The following is a 24,127-nucleotide window of genomic DNA, read 5'->3' on the forward strand; positions in this document are numbered from 1 at the left end:
TTTAGATTCCCTACAGTGTAGAAACAGGCCCTTCAGCCCAACAAGTCCACACCGACCCTCCAAAGAGCAACCCACCCAGACCCACTCCTCTACATCCAAGACTACGGTCAATTTAGCATAGCCAATTCACCTGACCTGTACATCTTTGGACTGTAGGAGGAAACCGGAGCACCTGGAGGAAACCCATGCAGACACGGGGAGAATGTGCAAACTCCACACAGACAGTTGCCTGAGGCAGGAATTGAACCCGGGTCCCTAGTGCTGTGAGGCAGCAGTGCTAACCACTGAGCCACCGTGCCACCTGTAATATGTAAAGTTTTATCTGCAAACTGTTTATTTGTAACTTCTGAGAGAAAGCGAGGACTGCAGATGCTAGCGATCGGAGTCGAGAGTGTGATGCTGGAAAAGCACAGCAGGTCAGGCAGCATCCGAGGAGCAGGAGAGTCAGGAATGAAGAGCTGATGCGCGAAATGGTGGTTCTCCTGCTCTTCAGATGCTGCCTGACCAGCTGTGCTTTTCCAGCACCACACTTTTTGACTTTTGGAACTTGTGATCAACAACAATATCTGAGCAGGACAGCTCATTTAACCACATCTAATGTCAACTCTGATGATTCTAACCGTGATTTTATACAATCAATTTACACTTTGGCAAAAATGTAATAGTAAGCACTCAGTTATTCTATATATTGGAAACATTCATTCACTCTCCCACAGTCTAATAAATGAACCACTGCCGCACTTTAAATACAATCTGCTGTGTTATGGCTACAGTTCAAAGCGAGATCTAACTCCCTCGAGTATAAATAAAAACGTCAGAAATTGGCTTCACATGAATTCTTATGCTGAGATTCTAATAAATTAAATAATTTATCTTTGTAAACACTTCAAGTGAAGCTGGTGTGACAGTACGAAGATATTGCAGGCTCCTGCTCTCCCTATATTGGATCACGGAGTCAGTTCAATGGGAAAGACACTGATTCCACAAAGTGCTGCTACTCGGGATGGATCTGCCATGTCAGCGTTCGCATTAACTTGCTCCTGGGCACTTTTAATTTCAACTTACTTAACCGGGAACAGTTTCTCATCATTAAGATGTAGATTCTAACATGTTACCTTCAAAGAAATTCATATTATATCCAAAAATGTTCAAAAATAGTTGCTTTTCCTCAAAATGCTAAGAATATCCATATATCATCTCCCATGAAATCTGGAGATCTGGAAAGCTCCACAACTAAAACATAGCTGGTACTCAGGCCAGTTCTCTTCTATCAAGTAGATTTGTGCTTGTCAATTAAATAGTGCATCAGCCACTGCCAGAAATGGAAGTGAAACAACAGGAGATTGATGGCCAGAACACCTGCAGCGAGATAAATGGTAATTACAGTGCTTTCACGTGGCATAAAACACTTAGCAAGTGTAAAGTCTGTCGCAGTTATACTAGCCTGGAGGGGAAAAAAAAAAGACAGATTCCAAGTTAGTGTTAACTGAGCTCAAAAACATTTATCACAATAGGACAGTTAGCAAAGATGGCTCACGTGACAGTGCAAGTACAGGTTAGAAAACCTTCATCCGAAAACTTCAGCTCCTACTGCTGTTCTGCATTTGGAAACAAGGCAGGGATTTCCACAGTTTTAATCACTTGTTCCAAATAAGGTTAAAATCAAGGTCTGAAAATGTGTTGCTGGTTAAAGCGCAGCAGGTCAGGCAGCATCCAAAGAACAGGAAATTCAACGTTTCGGGCATAAGCCCTTTATGCCCGAAACGTCGAATTTCCTGTTCCTTGGATGCTGCCTGACCTGCTGCACTTTAACCAGCAACACATTTTCAGCTCTGATCTCCGGCATCTGCAGACCTCATTTTTTACTCTAAAATCAAGGCCTCAGTATCTGCTGGAATTCCAGAACCTGTCGGCTGTGTGGGGAAATCTTTGTCACCTTGTCTCATGAATCAGTTAAATAATTCAGAATGGCTGCAACCTCCTGTTAATGGCTGTACCCAGCTCGAGATCACATGGGGTGCATCGGTTTGTATAAGGTATAAACAACTATTTACTGAGGAAACGTGTCAAGCACTAACCAATCACCAAAAGACTTAGACTTCCCAGGATACATCAGGATCACTACTGGGCTCTTTGGCCCCTTCAGAATGAAACGACCTCACTGAACCTGAACAGACCCATACACACATTGAGTGGAAAAATCTTTGCTTTAAGGTCCGTTCAGTTTACCAAAGGACACAAACTAAGTGCATCTTCAGGTCAGCTTGGGTGCACTTTCAAAAAGATCTTGAGCTTTTAGGTCTTTTCAGTTTTCAGATAAAGGATTTCGAACCTGTATATCTTAAAACTGTAGAAATATTGGGCCAACTTTTCCAGGGTGACCATCTCTCCACCCTACATTTTCATAAACGAAAGAAGGTAGCTCTGCACTTTCAAGAGGGGATTCCCGGCTCCGCTGAATGGGATGCCAGTTTTGTGGGGGGTGAATGACAGCTATATGGGTTGCCAGGTGGGTTGGGGAAAGGGGTACGGTGCCAACTGGGTAGAGTGCTATGGGTGCAAGACGGCAGAAGGGCAGAAAGGTGATGCAGCATCTACAATGGATCGTGGTGGATGGCAAGCCTGTGGGGAGAGGTATCGGGTTGGGAATGGTCAGGAAAGAGGCACTCAGATCCCTGGGGGTAGAGTGTTCAGGGCTGGGGTTTCAGTTCAGTGTCTGGATAATTGTAAATGGTCTGGTAAAGATGTCGTTCAGGAATCTGTTGAATACTATGTTACATTACAGTTAAAGTATCTGTTTAAAAGTTTCATAAGCATCTTTTGAATTCTCCAATTTAACAGGACTTTCAAATGATTCCAGGCTTGGGGAATTGCCCACTGGAGTCTTAGAAGCTGCTCTATCAGAATTTCCACAGGGTCTGCACACATTCCTGGCTGGAATGCTGGAATAAGAACTGGTTAGCGGATTTTGATTTTCTTGACTGGGATTCCGCAAATGGCAATTTGTTCTGGATCAATTACTCACTTTAAAGCCGAGTTGGTAGATTTGCATTTACCCAGAGGGAATGTGGGATATGGAGGAAAGAGATGTACAGCACAGAAACAGGCCCTTCAGTCCAACTCATCCATGCCGACCAGATATCCTAAATTAATCCCACTTGCCAGCATTTGGCCCATATCCCTCCAAACCCTTCCTATTCATATACCCATCCAGACACCTTTTAAATGTTGCAATTGTACCAGCCTCCACCACTTCCTCTGGCAGCTCATTCCATACACACTACCCTCTGTGTGAAAAAGTTGCCCTTTAGGTCCCTTTTAAATCTTGCCCCCTCATCTTAAACCTATACCCCCTAGTTTCAGATGTACATCCTGCACTCCAGCTCCCTGCACTTGCTTAAACCCTGTTCAATCTCTAATTTCTCCCGCCTCTGACGGAAGTCATTGAGCAGAAACATTAATTCAGCTTCTCTCTCCACAGATGCTGTCCCAGGGCCGCTGAGTGATTCACCAGCTGTTGAAACCAGAATAAAACAGACTGAACTTGCAGGTTACCAGAAGGAAGCTGGGGTTGTCTCGGTTCCTCCAGTTAAAGGACGGGACACTGATCTCTGGAAGCAGTCCATTATGTAGCACCGTACAGCTGCTGTGGGTGTGGCCACTGAGGATCAGCCGAGGACAGAACCACCAAAGCAGCTGGAAATAAACAGGTGGAGGTTACTCACCACCAGCACCTCAACATGTGGGAGGCACTGTGCTATATCACAGAAAATCATGAATGGCTCTTAGGCTAAAACTCCAGGTCTTGCAAAGTGCCCAGTCTACTTCAGATAAGTCATCGGAAACGTTTGAGCAATGGCTGAAGCTACAGTAACAACACGAGCGGTGTTCACCGCAAACAGGATTTCAGTGCCAGTGCGATGCCCAGCTGTGTAGGCTATATGTGCCAAAGACTGGTGGGTTGTATCGAACATCATATCCCTTCAGCTGTTTATCACAAGCATTATACTGACTGTCCTCAGCCATCCCAACCCCCTGCAAAACCCATGATGCAGTCTCAATATTGGATGGGAATCTGCAATTGGACAATACTTGCTGGATAATTGTGTGCATGAAAAATGACCAAATCAGGATTGTCAGTCAGGTTTGCGGTCTGGGGGGCGGGGACCAGAAGCTAATTTATTAAAGAGCTCCACAGACACAAACAACAAGCACACACTTTGTGCCCATTTCAACCCAATACAATCGGAAACAGCCATTCGCTGGCTTATTTTTCAGGGCAATGCCTTCACCAATCACAGTCAATTGTCTTGTTTAAAATCTAAACAGAGCTGGGCAGTTAACTGTCTATCATCATTAACTGATAAACTCTCCATGGCAACGCCTCAGTCTGAGGCCAACAGCCATAAAATCGGCATTTTCTGCCCATGGTATAAGATAAATTTAAAAACAAAATATGTCTCTTTCCAACAACATCCAAGTTCTATATGATGCCAAAAAAGGCTGACCCACCTGACTGGCTCCCACCCACTCTCTCTGTATTGGTGATGTACAGTGGCAATAGTGTGGGCCATATCAATCTTCCATGGAGAGGCAACGGCCAATCCAGTGACTTAGAACTTTCATATGATATGGCACAAGGCCCAGGCTCAAAATTGTATAAAGAGCTTGTTGGACCTTATTTTGTGCCTCTTTCTTGAATTTCAACTCTTGGTTTTAATTCTAACTATTGCATTATAAGATGGCACCAGACAGTGGCGATTCTATACACCTTTCACTATCCTCCTGTACTTGGGTATATGTGACAATAAAACCTGATCGAATCTCAGAGACAGCAGGATGACCAAGGGCAGCTGGACACAACAAGAGATTCTGCTGCAGTTAATTCCAGGAATTTGACGCAGCAACACTAAAGATTCAACAATATATTTCCAAGTCAGAATGATAAGCGCGATGACTTATCTCTGAAGTAGACTGGGCACTTTGCAAGGTCATGGTCTTCCCATGTATCTGATGCCCTGGCCCTTCTAAATGATGATGGTCATGAAGGTGCTGTCTAAGGAGCTTTGGTGAATTTCAGCAGTATACCTTGTTGACGGTACTGCTGCTACTGAGCATCAGTGGCAGAGGGAGTGGATGCTTGTGGATGTGATGCCAATCAAGTGGGTAGCTTTGTCCTGGAAGATGTCAAGTTTTCTGAAGTGTTGCTGGAGCTGCCGCCATCCAGTTAAGTTGTTAAGTAACAAATTTTATGCCTATCATGAAATAAATCTACTGGGCATGTTTGAGAAGAGTTTCCCAATGAGGTAAAGTACATGCAGTGTATGACTAGTAGTGTGGTTTCTGACTCGATTATCTGGCAAGAAAGAATTAGTTTCTCTATTCTCCGAGTGAAGGGGAGCCTAACAGATTGGAACAGAGTTAGATGCAAACCAGTTTGTATTTCTGAATCACGTAGAGGTATTGGGAAACAGAATTCCAGATAGTCCCACAGTCAGGAGTTAAAGGATAGAATTAAGTCTTTGTTTGGTTCCTAACCACGTATTTCTGTTTGGCTTTCTTACACATTTCTGGTGGCTAGTTGTGAAGATACAGGATTTTATTGAATTATCACATGAAAGGCAATGAGAAAATAATGCTATAAGTTCAGGCCATCTATCAGCCAACAAAGTCCAGCTACTTCTGAAATGTAGGATCAAGGCAAGATTTCAGAGCTATCAATTCCATAACGGCCCTCAGTCTGTTTCTGGTGAGAGAAAAATGACGATCAGCAGATCTTTGCCACTGTTCTTTGTGATCACACCCTGCAATCTTTTAAATCCACCCCAGAGGACAGCTTAACGTCACATCCGAAAGAGACTGAATCTGGCAGTGAGCACTCCCTCAGTGCCACACCGGGGCCATCAGCTTCTCGTGTCTCTCGTGTACCCACAACCTTCACCTCAGAGGGCAGAGAGCTACCCACTGAGCTGTACATCGGGGAGTGAGCCACACCAGATGCCCTGGTTTACCAGTGACATTTACCAAACAGACAGGTGATGCTTTCTGTACCTTTTTGGAAGCTTCAAGAGACAGTGTGTCATACTTCTCCCGGAACAGCAGCTGCTTCTCCTCAGGAGATGCAGAGTCTTCGCCCGTACACTCCTCATCGCTGACACGATAGAGAGGATAATGCTGGCAGAGTGCAATACAAACTGTTAATACAACAACTTCCATGTTTCTACCAGAGTTATTGATCAAACTGGTAAAGATAGGAGACGCTGCGGACGTAACAGAGTGGTTAGAATAGGAACGGCCGGGTAAAGAACCTGAGCAGCTTTCCAAAGGAACTTCGCCAAATTCCAGGGATGAAGGTGTGGAAGGGCTGAGATGACATGGGAGGAGACTGGTGTGGAGCATCAGCACTATCGTAGATTCAGTGGGCTGAGTGGCCTGCTTCAGTGCTGTGCTGGGGGCAGCCTGTCATTCTGTAAGGTGACAGTTTATCATGGTGGTCTACTGCAAGTGAACCACTGCCTGGCACAGCAGTGACAAGCATGTTCCCCACAGAGGATGAACAGCAGCTGAGAAGGTGCATAATTCATTGGCCTCTGTGTCCTCTGGTTTCTGCTTCATCTCCAAAGAGCCCCCAGATGCAACCATTGGCAACTCTCTCCCAGAGGTCAGAGTCAATGTCTACCACCTTGACATCTCGCTTGTACAGGAGGTACTGACACCCAGGAAGCCACCCACCAGTGGCCAGCTCACTGTCCACAAGGTGAGTGAGCCAGTGTAAACACACTGGGCTCAGCAAGGAGGGACAGCCAGTGGGATCAGCACAATCCAAGACCCATTAGTGACCTTGTCCTTCCAAGAGGTGAGACCAGGATACAGTTTCCACATGGAAGGTCTTTCTCTGGCCTAGCCCATACCCTCTCCCAGCTCCCCAGGAGAGTATTGAGCCCACAGGGTTGGTACCCTCACAGCTCGCTGCTCCTGGGCAGGTGATGTTGCTTCTCACTCTCCTGTTCTGTTTAGACCTAATGGCTGCAGTTCTTGTGACGTACGGATTGGTTTCAGCATCGAGTGACAGATAGCTTTGTATTAGCTCGACTCCACAGTCAGCAGTGATCAACAACCTTGAAAGGTACACTGCCACAAAACCCATCTGTCAGCACTGACAGTGCCCTGCACTGTGCCACGGTGCCCTGAGGCTGATGGTTAAAGGTGTGAGAGAGTCTGCCCACCTGCCACTGAAGGTGTCCTCGATATGAAACACGAGTCAGCAAAGAGAAACTCTCTCCTCTGAACTTCACAGAATGATTCCAGCACAGGATGCCATTCAGCCCACTCATCATGTCCACACCGGCTTTTCAAATGAGCTACTTGCTCTTTCCACAACCCTACACATTCTTCCTTTGGAGTGAACAGGCTAGTTCTATTGTGAGTGCCTTGAACAAACCTGCCTCCAACACACTGCCTCTGCCTGTGGATTTAACTATCTGCTGGGTTGTTGCACATACCACTCTTGTGTCTTTTGTTACTGATTTTAAGTCTGTGTTCTCTCGTCATTAATCACACATCATTATTTATTTTCTTTATCTCTCCTTAACTTTCCTTTGACCTATTCATATGCAAATCCTTTCAATTTGAGAGACAACACTGGAACAACCTTTTCTATTCTACTTGGTATATCCACAGAGCTCCCCTCCCATTTACCTTCTCTTGAGGCTGAAGTGGCAGGTTTTCCTGTACTTTATTTATAATTCTATCCTGTGGCTCTGCTCTACACTGTAAACGTGTTGAATGTGTTTCTTACGCCTTGGTGACTATAGGGAATGCAGTATTGAGGGTGTAAATTAATCAGTGCCTCAGCCTCAGATTGATGGATTACCTGTTAATTTATCATCAATAGAATTGTTTTATTAATTTCTACAGAGTGGAACTGCTCAAGTTCAGTTCTAGGACAGAAAATGCAATAATAAAAGGGAACAGGGGCAGGATTTGGGTTATTATAGATGGTGCCTGGATAAAAAATGCCAACAAAGATGTGATGAGCTGATGGCCTGTTCCTGTGTTGGAGTATTCCATGATTCTACAAATGCATCATCAACCCCAAAACACAGCATCTGTGTGGACTGTAGTTAATGTTTCAACTCCAGTCACAGAGTCATAGAGATGTACAGCATGGAAACAGACTTTTCGGTCCAACCCGTCCATGCCGACCAGATATCCCAATACAATCTAGTCCCACCTGCCAGCACCCGGCCCATATCCCTCCAAACCCTTCCTATTCATATACCCATCCAAATGCCTTTTAAATGTTGCAACCTCCCCCACTTCCTCTGGCAGCTCATTCCATACACATACCACCCTCTGTGTGAAAAGGTTGCCCCGTAGATCTCTTTTATATCTTTCCCCTCTCACCCTTAACCTATGCCCTCTAGTTCTGGACTCTCCAACCCCAGGGAAAAGACTTTGTCTATTTACCCTATCCATGCCCCTCAATTTTGTAAACTTCAATAAGGTCACCCCTCAGTCTCCGATGCTCCAGGGAAAACAGCCCCAGCCTGTTCAGCCTCTCCCTATAGCTCAAATCCTCCAACCCTAGCAACTTCCTTCTAAATCTTTTCTGAATCCTTTCAAGTTTCACAACATCTTTCCGATAGGAAGGAGACCAGAATTGCACGCAATATTCCAACAGCGGCCTAAACAATGTCCAGTACAGCCGAAACATGACCTCCCAACTCCTGTACTCAATACTCTGACCAATAAAGGAAAGCATTCCAAATACCTTCTTCACTATCCTATCTACCTGCACACTTCCTAGTCATTCTAGATTGGAACTATTAGCACTGTTACTCTTTCCACAGATGCTGCTAGACCTGCTGAGCTTCTCTAGATTAGATTCCCTACAGTGAGGAAACAGGCCCTTTAGCCAACAAGTCCACACCGACCCCGTAAAGAGTAACCCACCCAGACCCATTTCACTCTGACTAATGCACCTGTCACTATGGGCAATATAACATGGCCAATTCAGCTGGCCTGCACATCTTTGGACTGTGGGAGGAAACCGGAGGAAACCCACACAGACACGGGGAGAATGTGCAAACTCCGCTCAGACAGTCACCCAAGGCTGGAATCGAACCTGGGACTGTGAGGCAGCAATGCTAACCACAGAGCCACTCTAGCACTTTATTTATTTGTAGTTCAGATCTCCAGCATCTGCAGTATTTGCCTTCTCATTTAAATTGTTCCCTGGCTCAGCACTATTCAGAAACTATAGCCTGTGTTTCCAAACTACAAGACCATACAACTTAGCTACTGTGATTTCACGTTCCATAGCTCAGGCCCATTGGCACAAACTGCCTGAATCTGTTTCCAGTTCCTTAGCAGCTTTATCATATTCTCCAGCTCCTTCAGCATAGTGTTAGCAAACTGACCCACGCACATTGTAATCATATAAAGTCATAGAGTCATAGAGATGTATAGCATGGAAACAGACCCTTCGGTCAACCCGTCCATGCCGACCAGATATCCCAATCCAATCTAGTCCCACCTGCCAGCACCCGGCCCATATCCCTCCAAACCCTTCCTATTCATATACCCATCCAAATGCCTCTTAAATGTTGCAATTGTACCAGCCTCCACCACATCTGCTGGCAGCTCATTCCATACACGAACCACCCTCTGCGTGTAAAAGTTGCCCCTTAGGTCTGTTTTATATCTTTCCTCTCTCACCCTAAATCTATGCCCTCTAGTTATGGACTCCCCAACCCCAGGGAAAAGACTTTGTCTATTTATGCTATCCATGCCCTCAATTTTGTAAACCTCTATAAGGTCACCCCTCAACCTCCGACGCTCCAGGGAAAACAGCCCCAGCCTGTTCAGCCTCTCCCTGTAGCTCAGATCCTCCAACCCTGGCAACATCCTTGTAAATCTTTTCTGAACCCTTTCAAGTTTCACAACATCTTTCTGATAGGAAGGAGACCAGAATTGCACGCAGTATTCCAACAGTGGCCTAACCAATGTCCTGTACAGCCGCAACATGACCTCCCAACTCCTGTACTCAATACTCTGACCAATAAAGGAAAGCATACCAAACGCCGCCTTCACTATCCTATCTACCTGCGACTCTACTTTCAAGGAGCTATGAACCTGCACTCCAAGGTCTCTTTGTTCAGCAACACTTCCTAGGACCTTACTATTAAGTGTAGAAGTCCTGCTAAAAAATGCTTTCCCAAAATGCAGTACCTTGCATTTATCTGAATTTAACTCCATCTGCTACTTCTCAGCCCATTGGCCCATCTGGTCCAGATCCTGTTGTAATCTGAGGTAACCCTCTTCACTGTCCACTACACCTCCAATTTTGGTGTCATCTGCAAACTTACTAACTGTACTTCTTATGCTCGCATCCAAATCATTTATGTAAATGACAAAAAGTAGAGGGCCCAGCACTGATCCTTATGGCACTCCACTAGTCACAGGCCTCCAGTCAGAAAAACAACCCTCCACCACCACACTCTGTCTTCTACCTTTGAGCCAGTTCTGTATCCAAATGGCTATATCACTTGCAAAATTTGCTAACATTCGTAGCCCCTAACGAAAACAGAAATTGCTGTAAAATCTCAGCAGCATCTGTGGAGAGAATCAGAGTTAACCTTTCAGGTCTGGTGACCCTCCCTCAGAACAGAGCCATTCAACTCTGTTCACCTCACTCCCTAACCCACCCTAGCTTTACCAGACTGATTCCTGAGGTGGTAGGGCTGCCGTATGAAGGGAGGCTGGATCTATTAGGATTATATTCACTGGAACTGACAAGAATGAGGGAGAATCTCATAGAAACCTATACAATTCTAGCAGGACTAGACAAGGTAAACGTAGGAAGGATATTCGTGATGACCAGTGTCCAGAACCACGAGTCACTGTGTAAAGATATGGAGTAGGCTATTTCCGACTGAGATGAGGAGAAACTTCTTCATCCAGAAAGTGGCGAGTCTGAGGAATTCTCTACCACAGAAAGCGGCCGAGGCTAAACGCTGAATCTTTTCAAGAAGGAGTTTAGACATAATTCTTAAGACTAAAGAGATCAAAGGATATTGGGAGAAAGCAGGAAGAGGGGGCTGAGTTGGATGATCAACCACCGTCATACTAAACAACATGGTAGATTTGAAGAGCAGAATGGCATACTCCTACTCCTGTTCTCCATGTTTCTATGCAAGGCCTCTTTTTCAGCCAACTTCTCATCTAACTTGGGTCATCCACTGCCCAAGTATATCTACTCACCGTGGAGGAGGTCAAATACTAATTGGTACTCTCCACTTTAACAAAAATAAGTCAAAACTTTGAATGAACTCAGATTCCTACCTGGAGTAAGATGGGAGCAGATGGTGGGAATATCTCCTTTCCTTTACAGTTCTCACTGGAATGGCTTGGATCCAGCTGTTGACAAATAGATTGTTATGTCAATCTTGTCCATCACCTTTTCAAGGTAATTTTATACCTTCGCAATTAAAGAATACAATATTCATGGGAAAATGATTAGCTGCAGAGTATCCTCTGCCCCAGAAGATAGACATCAAACTCGCGTTTCTTATATGGTCCATCCCAACGAGGATCAAAATCTCCAACCACCTGCCAAACATTTTCTCACATTTGGAGCAGGGAATTTGGAAAAGGAATGGTCACGGATCTGTGCAGTGGAAGGGGCACAGACAGGAACACAGAACTTGGACATGGGGGCAGAGGGGAAGCCATTTGCAAGGACAGAGGCCTCATCAATGGGCTTTCCTTGAAGGAGGTAGGAACGGTGATAGCGATGCAACGGTTTCCAATGGCAACTCGCCTGAGGGTGGTCAGATGTGGGGGTGCAAGGAAGGGAGCCTGATTGCCCAGAAAGTGATTGAGATGGGTAGAAGGAGCAAGCAATTTGTGAGGTAGCAGCACAGGCAGCTGAACAAAGAAATCCCTTTGACAACTGACAACGAGCCCTTTATATGAGATGATAATACAGTCGACAGGGTTAATAGGTTTGAGGAGGAGGAGGGAAGTCAGAGGGAGGTGGGGGTTAACTCTCAGAGTTATACAGCTATACAGCACAGAAACAGAGTCCTCGGTCCAACTCATCCGTGCCAACCAGATATCCTAAATTAATCTAGTTCCATTTGCCAGCACTTGGCCCATATCCCTGTAAATCCTTCCTATTCATATACTCATCCAGATGACTTTGAAATGCTATAATTATACCAGCCTCCACCACTCCCTTTGGCAGCTCATTCCATACACATACCACCCTCTGCGTGAAAAAGTTGCCCCTTAGATTCCTTTTATATCTTTCCCCTCTCACTTTAAACCTATGCCCTCTAGTTCTGGACTCCCCTACCCCAGGGAAAAGACTTTGGCTAATTACCCTATCCTTGCCCCTCATGATTTTATAAACCTCTATGTGGTCACCCCTCAGCCTCCCGACGCTCCAGGGAAAATAGCCCCAGCCTATTCAGCCTCTCCATACATTGATAAGCTCCTACACCAACAACAACCTTGCAAATCTTTTCTGCACCGTTTTAAGATTAACAATGTCTTTCCCATAGTAGACAGACCAGGATAGCTGTTAGAGTGGGTGATATTTCTTACAGAGAAGAGTGACACTGGGTACAGTTTTATCTGATCCATCGGAAGCTGAAGACAGATAGCAGACCCAGCTGTTTGCCAGATACACTGCTGTCTGCTCTCTCCAGGTGATAAACTGCAAAGATCAGTGTGAATGGGGAAAGGTGATTCGTAACTCATTGGCAACAGTGGTATTGGACGAGGTCGATGCTCACATAGTGAGAGCTGAAACTCTCTCCCAATCACCTTGCCAACCCCATTCCCAGGTCTGGGAAGAGGTTAGCAGGTGGACAAGGGACAGAAAAGTGGGAATAATGCTATGGACCCAGTGCCAATCTCCTTCATCTGACCTCACTGCCAGTTTAAATGTGGCACAGGTGGCATCCCCTATTCCTGTTTGAAATCAGTATTATGAGGGCCTCTCCAGATCCAGGATATTTATATCCTAGTGGGTGGGGGCCAGAGCCAGGTTAGAAGTTCACCAGCTCACTCCCTGGCCACTTGGTTGGAAGAGCAGGGAGGGCAGGGCAGCTTATTTTACTGCCACTCTGTGTCCACCAGAAGGTCATACAACTATGGTCTTCCCATGCCATTTTCACCCAATGCCCTTGCCTCCACCCTCCACCCAAATGCCAGTGTCTCACCCTGAACCAAATAATGCCCCACCGAGCGTTACGTCAGTGTGTGGGTGGACTTACAACTGATCTCAAACTGGGAGAGAAGTCCAGCACAAACAAAAACACCCTGCCAACTCTGACAACGCAGAATGGGTACAGCAGAGAGGGGAAGCACTGAGAAATGTGATCGGTGTTGAGCAGTGATAACGGGGTCCACAGGAATACGGAGGACAGGGGATGTAGGAAGGTCAAAACAGGAGAACTGACCAGGAGGGAGAGGCAAGAGGACCAATAACTGACAGCACAGACAGTAAGTGAGAGATGGAAACTGAAATCACTGAGTGTAAGGAAGCTCTCGGAGTAAAGACTGAGAGAACAAAAGGATAGATTTCCAGAATTAATTAATGGGACAAATGTCCAGGCTGTGGGTGTGGCTAGCTAGGCCAGCATTTACTCTACGTCCCTAATTATTCTCGAGGTGGTGGGGATGAGTTGCATGCTTCAACCACTTCGAACCATTTGGTGTGGGTTACACCCCACATCAGCCTTCAGGAGACAATTCCAGGGTTTTGACTCAGTAACAGTGAAGGAATGGTGAGTGGCTTGGAGGGGAACGGACAGGTGGCCCTTAACCTTCTGGAGGGAGGTGGCTGTGGGTTTGGAAGGTGCTGTCTGACGAGCCTTGGTAAATTCCTGCAGGACATCTTGCAGATAGTACAGAGAGACTTACTGGTGAAGGGAGTGAAAATTAAAGCGTTGGTTTTGGTGTCACCATGTGAGGTGCCTTGTCCTGGATGGTGTCAAGCTTCTTGAATGTTGTTAGAGTTGCATCCCTCCAGGCACACTCCTGACTTGTGCCTTGTAGACGGTGGGCAGGCTTTGGGGAGTTACTTGCTGCAGTATTCCTAACCTCTGACCTGCTCCTGTATACAGTCACAATATTCATACAGCTGGCCAAGCCCCTTGGTTTGCTGATAATAGGGGCATTCAGCTATGGCATTCCCAACCAGGGTCATGCGGAAATAGATTGTCTCAGTGCCTGGCACTTTTGTATCTTGAATGTTGCTTATGAGTTGTCAGCCCTGTACAGAATATTGCCTAGGTCTTGCTACATTTGGACAGGAACTGCTTCAGTATCTGAGGAGCAGTAAACTGTATTCAACACTAAGTAATCATTGGTGAACATGCCCCCTCCCAACCTTATAATGGCAGCATGGTCATAAAGCAGCCTAAGATAGTTGGGGTGAGGACATTACAATGAGGAGCTCTGGTAGTGATGTTCTAGAACTGAGATATTTGACGTCAACAATCTCACTGAGGAACACTCAGGAGAGTTTGGACAGGGCAGTAGACAGAAAGGATTTTCAACAATAAATGAGAACATGAAATAAAGAGCAGTGTTCCAAAGAGGAGAAGGTAATACATTAGTAGGAGGCAAGCTATAAAACACTGAACAGATATTTGCAAAATACAGCCAAATAAAATTTAGGGCTAGGGGTATCATAGGGGATTATTAACAGAAAGGACATGACAGTTCTGTGGCAGAGGGGAGTTGGAATTTTGCAGTTAATACACTGAGTCCAGGTGGCTCCACAAACTGATGATCAACTCAATGTAAAAAAAACACACATTACGAACCCGTGGGTTCAAATAAACTAGGAGAAAATGAGGACTGCAGATGCTGGAGATCAGAGTCAAGAGTGTGATGCTGGAAAAGCACAGCAGGTCAGGCAGCATCCGAGGAGCAGGAGAATTGACGTTTCGGGCGTAAGCCCTTCATCAGGAGAGCCCATTCCTGATGAAGAGCTTATCCCTGAAGTGTTGATGCTCCTGCTGTTCGGATGCCTGATCTGCTGTGTTTTTTCAGCACCACACTCTCAACTCGTGGGTTCAGCCTAATTCAGGAGTCAACACTGGAGAAAATATATAGAGTTCCTGACAAACATCAAGCCAGCCCAAAGCAGATGCTCATTTAGAGTGAGTTTGTTTCTGTATGCTATTAGCGTGATCCACAGCCAATCCAAGTCAAGGAACACTGTCGAGCGAGGTGTCACTGAACAACATTTGCTCTTTGACCCCATGCTCAAACACAATATCACCAAGAGATATTGTGCAAAACACGCAAAGCATTCATTTTGTCTTTACACCATTCCATCATTCCCTCTGGCAACCACATCTCGTTCATCTCTTAATGATCGTGACGTTGCTCAGCATTGTATTTTCTTCTAAATCTCACCATGTTTTACTTATAATATGGAAACAGAAGATAGGAACAGGAGTAGGCCATTCGACCCCTTGAACCTGTTCTGCCAATCAAGATGATCAGGGCTGATGATTGAGCTCAATAACCTAATCCCTTTAGTCACCAGGGCTATTCTCCTTTTGAATTAACAATGTTTTGGCCTCAACCACTTTCTGTGGTAATGAATTCCACAGACTCACCGTCTCTGGGCGAAGACATTTCTCCTCATCTCAGTCCTAAAAGGTTTGAGAAATGCAGAGAAACAGGGAATGGATAGTCAAACATGCTCGGGGTGAATATGGGGAAGATGTGACCAATGGAAGCCGTGTAAGCGACACTCGAAGGTAGTGACATCAGGCCATAAAGGAAAAGGTGAGAAGGTGTAATGGATCAGAAGTGATCGAGAGTTTCAGAGAAGATAAAACACCACAAACCACTTACACCAGATAGGAAGTAATCGGAGGTTTTACTTAAACTAAATATCTTCTTTTAAACATTGCAAAAATCAATGAATAAATCAATTTCATCAACACCAACAACGCTGAGATTAAACATTTAATGCTTATCAGGCTAGAATTGAAAGTAAATGGTCTATTGAACAGGAATTACAGTTTGTGGCAATGGTAAGATTATACAACACAAGAGGCCATTCAGCCTTTCTTCCAAACTAGGAGTGGGCATAGTTGAGAGTGTGTTGCTGGAAAAGCGCAGCAGGTCAGGCAGCATCCGAGGAGCAGGAGAATCAACAATTCGGGCCGGAGCCCTTCATCGGGAATGAATGGCCTGAGTGAACCAGCCAGAAAAGCCGATTTTCCTGTTCCTTGGATGCTACCTGACTGTGCTTTTCCAGCAACACACTCTCAACTCTGATCTCCAGCACCTGCAGACCTCACTGACTCCTCGGAGTGGGCAGAGGCCATTCGGCCCTTTGAGCTTGCTCTGCCATTCAATCTGATCATGGCTGAGCCTCTACCTCAATGTCATATTGCCACTTTCTTCCCCAATCCTTTGAAACTTTTAAACAATAAAAACAGGCTACGAAAGAGAAGGCTTCAGGATTACTCATAACATCCAAGTTCAACAAAACAAAAAATTCTCAAATATATTCAGAGCCTCAGCCTCCACTGCCCTGGCCTAGACTCCCCAGCCAGGGAAGACATCCTTCCCCAGATCTAATCTGTCCAGTCCTGTTAGAACTGAATACGTTTCAATCACATCCCTTTGGTCCTTCTAAACTCGAGTGAATACAGACACATTCTCTCCCCACAGGAATTCTCCTTTACAAATAATGCCATGTCGCCTTCTTTCCTTTTTGTCTGTCCTTCCTAAATAATGAATACATCTGGATGTTCAGTTCCCAGTCTTGATCACCTTGCAGCCAGATCTCCATAATCGTAACTATATTGGAACTGTGTATATCTACTTGTGCTGCTAATTCATTACTCTTATTGTGGTATCCGCATTATGACACAAAGCCTTTGGCGTTAACTTGTTTTACTCCCACATTTTTTTTCTGCCTTCCATTTTTGCTTCTTACTTTCTTGTCTTTCATTTGTATCGGTGTTTCTCCATCCTCAGGTTTCCACCCTCCCCTCCAGATCTATGAAATTAATTACACCCCCGCCTGCCAGTTCCTCCCTGGAAGTTACTGATCCATCTGTTTTCTCAGGCAGTGTTTTTTCAGATTGAAAGAACTCACAGTGCAATAGGTTTGGGGAAACTTGAAATTGCAATTAGCATCACCCAACATCCTGGTTATTTTGCGAAAGGTGTTTAACTTGCCTGTCGGGAGCAGTTTAACGCCAAGGAGAGTTGTTGAAGATCATTCTCTACTTGCGAGCAGATGGAACACCCGTCTCCTTGTAAAGCAATGCTATTCACCAGAACAAAGCTGCAAATACACAAACAGCAGAATAACGCGTCAGTAGTTCTGGTTTTTTTTAGATTAGATTACTTACAGTGTGGAAACAGGCCCTTTGGCCCAACAAGTCTACACTGACCCGCCGAAGCGCAACCCACCCATATCCCTACATTTACCCCTTAACTAACACTACGGGTAATTTAGTATGGTCAATCCACCTGACCCGCACATCTTTGGACTGTGGGAGAAAACCGGAGCAAACCCACGCAGACACGGGGAGAATGTGCAAACTCCACACAGTCAGTCGCCTGAGGTGGGAATTGAACCCGGGTCTCTGGCACTGTGAGGCAGCAGTGCTAATCACTGTGTCACCGTGCCGTCCATGTTTTAATGGACAGTTTTCCTCAGACATCCAGAAGTCTATCGGAACACTATTCTATCCCAAAACAAACCCACCTCAATCACAGCAGTCTCACTGCATTTTGCATTTCACCTCTACTTGGTGCTGCCATTGTTCCATCAGCTGTCTTTATAACACAGGTCAGTCTGCTATAACGCACATTTCACTCATGCGAATTTCGTATAACATAATTAACGAACTGGGGACACTGTTTCTAAAGCAGGAACTTTTAAAGCGTGTCTTGGTTATAATGTGATTCCAGCCCCATTAATTTAAATGGTGATGTTATTACGCGATTTTCCTTTAACACGAGATTGCTCGAGAACAGAACAACTGCATTATCGCTGAAACGACTGTGCATCCTCTTACCAGTTCAGGCCCACTGAAACTGACTAAAACTACCTAAAATGTTACCCTAGCACTTCATAAAATTCAAATTTTGAATATTCTTATTCAGCAGTTTATTTCTGTGCATCCATTTGGAATATCATCAGAGCACAGAAAGCCATTCGGTCCATTCATTTGTCCATAACCCACCTCTTTTCCCCTTCCCCTGCATTTATTCTGCTTCGAGCTCAGGAAGCACTGGGGCGTAAGGATTGTCACAAAGGGTTTGAAAGGTATTGTGACTGTGTTATGAAGGTGCAGAGATGTACTGTACCTTTAAGAGAGTTGAAAAGCAAGCAAGAACTGACAAAGCACGGAGAGTCCTGAACAAAGTAACGATGTAACACTTGGTCGAAACAAATAGCTGCAGCTGAGTTGCCATGGAACAAAAACAAATTCAAATCCGACCAATCACTTTAAATTATGCCACAAGATACCAAAATCCAATCAAGTTTGAATTTAGTATTTTGAGAATATTAAAACCAATGAAACGATCTAATGTTTTGGGGTATAATTATCAGACATTTTGAACAGTTAGAAGAAAGAACTGCCAAAGACACCAACAAATGGACTGCTAATTGAAGAGTTCTCTGAAAGGGACCTGTCTATAAGAAGTTTGTGCAGCAGAACATCAAAACTGACCAAGAGAAAGTCTACAGAGGAAAATCTATAAAGATCAATCGAAAAGCTGACTGGTTTTTGAAACATGATTTTTTTTTTGTAAATTTCAATTGGGATTTTTTTTGGGGACCAGTATTGTAGAGTGAGAGTTAAAATATAGGTTTAAAAGAAAAGAGGTGTAAATAGTTGTTGGCTTTAATATTCGCTGTTGGACTTAAAGTACAAAATTGTTAATTTTTGCTTTAAATCGTGATAGTTCTTTGCATCTTAAATTTTAACGGATTACAACACGAGGTGAACATTTTCGGTGTGGCTAGTTTAAATTAGGAGAGGGGTTTACTTTATGTTGTAAGAACTATAACAAGGTCAACCAGGTCAATCTCATAGAATATAAGCTCCTTGATTGGGAATCTGGTCCAATCAGGGAGACCTGGCTGACAGATATAAACAGGAGCATCAGAGGTTCAGTTCACTCTGAGAGCTGGCTCTGAGGGAGCTGGATCGGTGTAAATAAAGGATGACTTGGTGACGGGAGTTATTTCAAGGAGGTTCTCTTTTGTGGTGTCCTGTCTTTATTTACAGTATGGAGACAGGGCTCCATCAAAATCCTTAGTGAAAGAATCCCAGTAATGGCCCATTTAGTCAAAAGAAGGGCTCTTTCTGTCAATGAAAGGGTTCAGACATCTGTATGGTTTCATCTTAGTACAGTAAAAACTGTTTTCATTTGCTGGACATTACTGGCATGGTTTCCTTACAAAATATCTTAATTAAACCATATTTCTGAAATTAATGAAACAGATATTTTATCGAGCAGATAGTTCATTTCTTCATTTCTCGTTCTGCAAGATCAGTTTGTTCTTAAATAATGTTTTAAGATGTATTTGGTGACAGGATGTGAGGGATGCTACACCAGTATTTATATGGTAGCTAAACTTGTTGATGACTTAAGGATAGGCAGGACATCAAACGGTGAAAAGATGGTAAGGAGATGACAAAAGGAATTGCCCAGGAAAGGTTGAATCCTCTTTTAGAATCACTGCAATCTCTATTGAGCAAGGTTCGCCCACTACGGTATGACGGACAAAGTTACAGGATTTCCCAGCCGCACTGAAGGAACCGCGATATATTTCTGTGAGAAATGCCACTCACTCTTCAACAATTTCAGTCTGAGTTAAATTCCGAAGCAGGTATTTATTGAAGCATTCGTATAAGAATGGGTGTCAGACAAGAAGACACACCCCAGAATTAAAGTAGCACATTTTTATACAATTTCTTTGAGTCTCTCGGTTCTTCCCCTTTTACTTTATTGGCTTAGCATGCAAAGCATCAAACCTATTACAAATATTATTAACCCTCTGCCTTTGTTTACTTCTCCCACTACTCTAAACCTGTCGCCCCTTACTCTTGTTTGTTTCTTGCCTCACTTGGCTTATCCAGTTCTTTCTTTGTGACGAATTCCTGGTGTCAGCTTGACCGTTTTACCACATCTAGGAGAAAGTGAGGACTGCAGATGCTGGAGATCAGAGCTGAAAATGTGTTGCTGGAAAAGCACAGCAGGTCAGGCAGCATCCAAGGAGCAGGAGAATCGACGTATCGGCATGAGCGATTCCTGAAGAAGGGCTTATGCCCGAAATGTCGATTCTCCTGCTCCTTGGATGCTGCCTGACCTGCTGCGGTTTTCCAGCCACACATTTTCAGCGTTTTAACACATGTCTCTGGGATTTCTGCATTGTGGCTTCTGCTAATGCAGATTTTTCCTCCTGATAGCCCACCCTGAGCCTAATGACCGTTGATTGTGGTTTCTGTACGTGCTTGCGAAAGCAATACTTCTCCACCCATACTGAGCTTTATGTTTTTCACAAATCCTTTTTCATAAGTTAGCCTTATTTTTTTTACAAATCTTCTATCATAAGCTTCTTGTAGAAGCAACACTTACATTTTTCACAAAAACATTCTCCACATTTCCAGATCAGGATAGTGTTCAGCTCGGAGGGGAACTTGCAGGTGGTATTGTGTCCATGGATCTGTTGCCCTTGTCCTTTTAGTGGTAAAGGTCATGGATTTAGAAGGTGCCGTCAAAGGTGACTTTCTTTAAGGCATCTTGTAAATGGTACACACTACTGTTATGGAGCATCAGTGGTGGAAGGAGTGGATGTTGAAAGTGCCAGATGAGGTCCCAGTCAAACGTGCTGTTTGTCCTGGACTGTGTCAAAGTTCTTGTGTGTTGTTAGAGCTGTGTTGTTAGGCAGGTGGGAGTTTCCCATCACACTCTTGAATTGTACCTATAGATGGTGGTCAGGCTTTGGGGATTCGGGAAATGAGCTACTTGCTATAAAATTCCCAGTATCTGACCTGCTCATGTACTCACTATGGCTAGTCCAGTTCAGTTTCTGGTCAGTGGTACCCCACCCAAAACAACAATTACTTCACTTAAAAAAGCAATGGAAATTTACAACTCCCTCTATGGCTGCTGAAGCTGTTACCTGATGAAGACTGAGATTGGTAGTTTCTGTTCTTTAAGGAGAGGGGAATGGCAATGTAAAGTGATACTATTTCGAGGAGCCAACATAAAGAAGTGAAGCTATTTTTGTTATGATTCCTTTACTCAAGAGTGGATGATAATGCTACCCATTAGATGGGGATGGTACAGGGGGCTACAAGGTGAAGGAAGATTGTGCTGCATTCCTGACGGTCTCTCATCCCCCAACATCTTAATCTATCCTGAGAACTGTCACTGTAAGGTAGCTAGGGCTTATTTTCATTAAAAGATGTCTGATGATAGCAAGGGTGCTGCAAAAGCCATTTTCAAGCCTGTCTATACAAAGCCAATCCTGACAATAAGGTTGTGGGGATTAGTCAGAATGCACCATAGTTATAAAATGTTTTTTTTTAGATTAGATTATTTACAGTGTGGAAACAGGCCCTTCGGCCCAACAAGTCCACACCGACCCGACACCCACCCATGGCCAATTCACCTGACCTGCACATCTTTGGACTGTGGGAGGAAACCGGAGGAAACCCACACAGACACGGGGAGAATGTGCAAACTCCACACAGTCAGTCGCCTGAGTCGGGAACTGAACCCGGGTCTCAGGCGCTGTGAGGCAGCAGTGCTAACCACTGTGCCACCGTGCCGTCCATAAAGAATCCCTATGGAGCTGGAAGTAAAGGAGATCTGTGAGCTCGTTTGGAATATATAAAGCATAAGAGAGAGAAGTGGGCACAGTGGCACCATAATGCAACCTGCTCCTAGACTGTATTGTCAGCTCCATCAGCAGATCTCGGAATGAACTATTAGAAATACTTTCCAGCACAGCTCAAAGTTCAGAATCCAATCATTTGCAAATTGCAAGAGTAAGCCATCGTTTGGAATATTTCCCTGACTGAGTGCAGTGTCTGACTACAACCAGCCCTGAAAGGAAATCCATCTGAGAAACAATGAGGCAGTGGCTGGTAACGAGTGGTGGGCCACAGGGACCAATGCCTGGGCCTCAACTTTTTACAGTCTATTTACCTGCATGGTGGCTAAACCAGCTGGTGAGTTAAAGATAGGTGGGAAGTCAAGTTGCAATGAGGTCATAAGGAAATGAAATATAACTGGCAATTTGTGAAATTGTTCACTTAGGCAAGAAGCATAAAACAGTAGCTCAATATCTAAATGGTGAGAGATTGCAGAGCTCTAAGCTGCAGAGGGATCTGAGTGTTCTAATGCATGGAAGGACAGCAGTAATCAGCAACGCTAATACAATGTTATCATTTACTGTAGGTGGAATGGAGCACCAAAGTAGGGACAATATGCTTCCATTCCACAAAGCATTAGTGAGACCAAATCTAGAGTGCTGTGTACAACACTGGTCTCCTTATTTAAGGAAGGTTGTCAATTTGTTGGAAGCAGTTCTGAATTTTACCACACTAATACCTGGAATGGGCAGGTTGCCTCACGAGGAAAGGTTGCACAGGCTAGGCTGATATCCACGAAAGTTTACAACACCAATAGGCGTTTTGATCGAAACATATAAACTCCTGTGGAGTTCTGACAGGGAGCACGTTTACCCTTGTGGGTGGATCCAGATTAAGGAGATATTGGTGAAAAATCTGCACTCACCCAGTGAAGGCAGAGGTAAGGAGAGCTTTTCTTTCAGAGTCTCTTTGGAACTCCTTAGCTCAAAGATGGTAGAAGCAAAGCCTTTGAATATTTTTAAGGCAGAGATCAATAAATCCTTGATAAATAAGGGGCTTATAGGTTATAGGAGATAAGCAAGAATGTAGAGTAAACAGGTCAGTCATGATCTTATGGGTGAAGGGGTTGCGTTGCCTGCTCCTCATCTTTCTGCTACAGGGTTATCAGTTTTCATATTCACTCTGTCGTAACTTCTAACCAACAGGACTGACCAAATGCCTCTGCTCATTGACAACACTAATGGGTCACCATATTGTCATGGAGAATACACCATGACTTTTGTGAGCTGACACTTTAGAATTAAACAATGTAGCTCTCTTGTAGCTGGTAGAAGCTACACATATCCAGGTCTTGCATCGTTCCTGAATTAAACAAAGTCCACCTCCATTCTATGGTCTCAAGGTAGGAACTTATTCACTATACCACACATTCACAGGATCATGACATTCATAGTATTAAGTAGCAGTCTCCTCAGAATCCAGGGATGGGGTCAATGTGTGTGGGAAACCCAAACTCACTTGGTGCAAGTATTTTGTCAGACCTCAATCAGTGAGTGGGACTTCCCGTTCCACTGATGAAGACTACTTAGAGTGGGAAAATTACCTATCAGCCACAGGCTCACACCAGTGTTACTGCTTCCAAGCAACCATGTTCCAAATCCTAGCAAGTCAAATTGGGAACATCTCCCCTCACCTCACTCCCCAGTATCCTAATGGAGTATCGACTTCTGTTTAAATCATTCAGTACAACAAGAGACAGGAAACGTGTGTGTGTGAGGTTCCCCTTAGAGTGAGTAAAAACCGCATTCACTTACTTTATTCCTTTCCTCGTCACCACTTTTGCAGAAGTGAAGTTAAACACCCCCTCAAATCTCTGCAGTTTATACCAGTCCATTCTATAAAAGTTAAAAAAAATTAAATGACTCAGTTTTACTTAGAAAAAGCTCAACAACTGTTTTGCAAGCTTAAAATATACTCACAATAAAAATTAGCCAAACAGTGTGAAAACAGAATATTTATCACTTCAGCTCAGTACAAAACTAATACAGATAGGCCCTCACTGTCACAAGCACATCAGTCAAGAAAGAAATCCTTCAGACTCATACCTTGACCAGCTCATAACCAGTATTCATTGTCCAAGCGTACAGTCACAGCAATGTACAGCAGGGAAACAGACTATTCAGTCCGACTCGTCCATGCCGACCAGATAACCTAACCTAATCTATTCCCAA

The 24,127-nt window shown here is 44.3% G+C and overlaps 1 protein-coding gene across 2 annotated transcripts in view; it reads right to left on the bottom strand.

Moving 5' to 3' along the window:
• Positions 1–677: 677 nt before the first annotated feature.
• Positions 678–24,127, bottom strand: part of mppe1 (metallophosphoesterase 1) — a 50,513-nt gene continuing 27,063 nt past the window's right edge. The window contains exons 4-9 of one of the 2 annotated variants that reach the window (XM_060824489.1): positions 23,711–23,791; positions 17,230–17,338; positions 11,347–11,421; positions 6,052–6,174; positions 3,556–3,696; positions 678–1,359 (exon numbers count right to left, since the gene is read on the bottom strand). In XM_060824489.1, coding sequence (XP_060680472.1) covers positions 1,306–1,359; positions 3,556–3,696; positions 6,052–6,174; positions 11,347–11,421; positions 17,230–17,338; positions 23,711–23,791 — 583 coding nt within the window. In that variant the 3' untranslated portion in view covers positions 678–1,305. Of the gene's footprint in view, positions 1,445–3,555; positions 3,697–6,051; positions 6,175–11,346; positions 11,422–17,229; positions 17,339–23,710; positions 23,792–24,127 lie in introns of both variants that reach the window. The other variant, XM_060824488.1, reaches the window with a different exon arrangement.

This window comes from Hemiscyllium ocellatum, chromosome 4 (assembly GCF_020745735.1).
Source record: "Hemiscyllium ocellatum isolate sHemOce1 chromosome 4, sHemOce1.pat.X.cur, whole genome shotgun sequence".
Taxonomy (NCBI): domain Eukaryota; kingdom Metazoa; phylum Chordata; class Chondrichthyes; order Orectolobiformes; family Hemiscylliidae; genus Hemiscyllium; species Hemiscyllium ocellatum.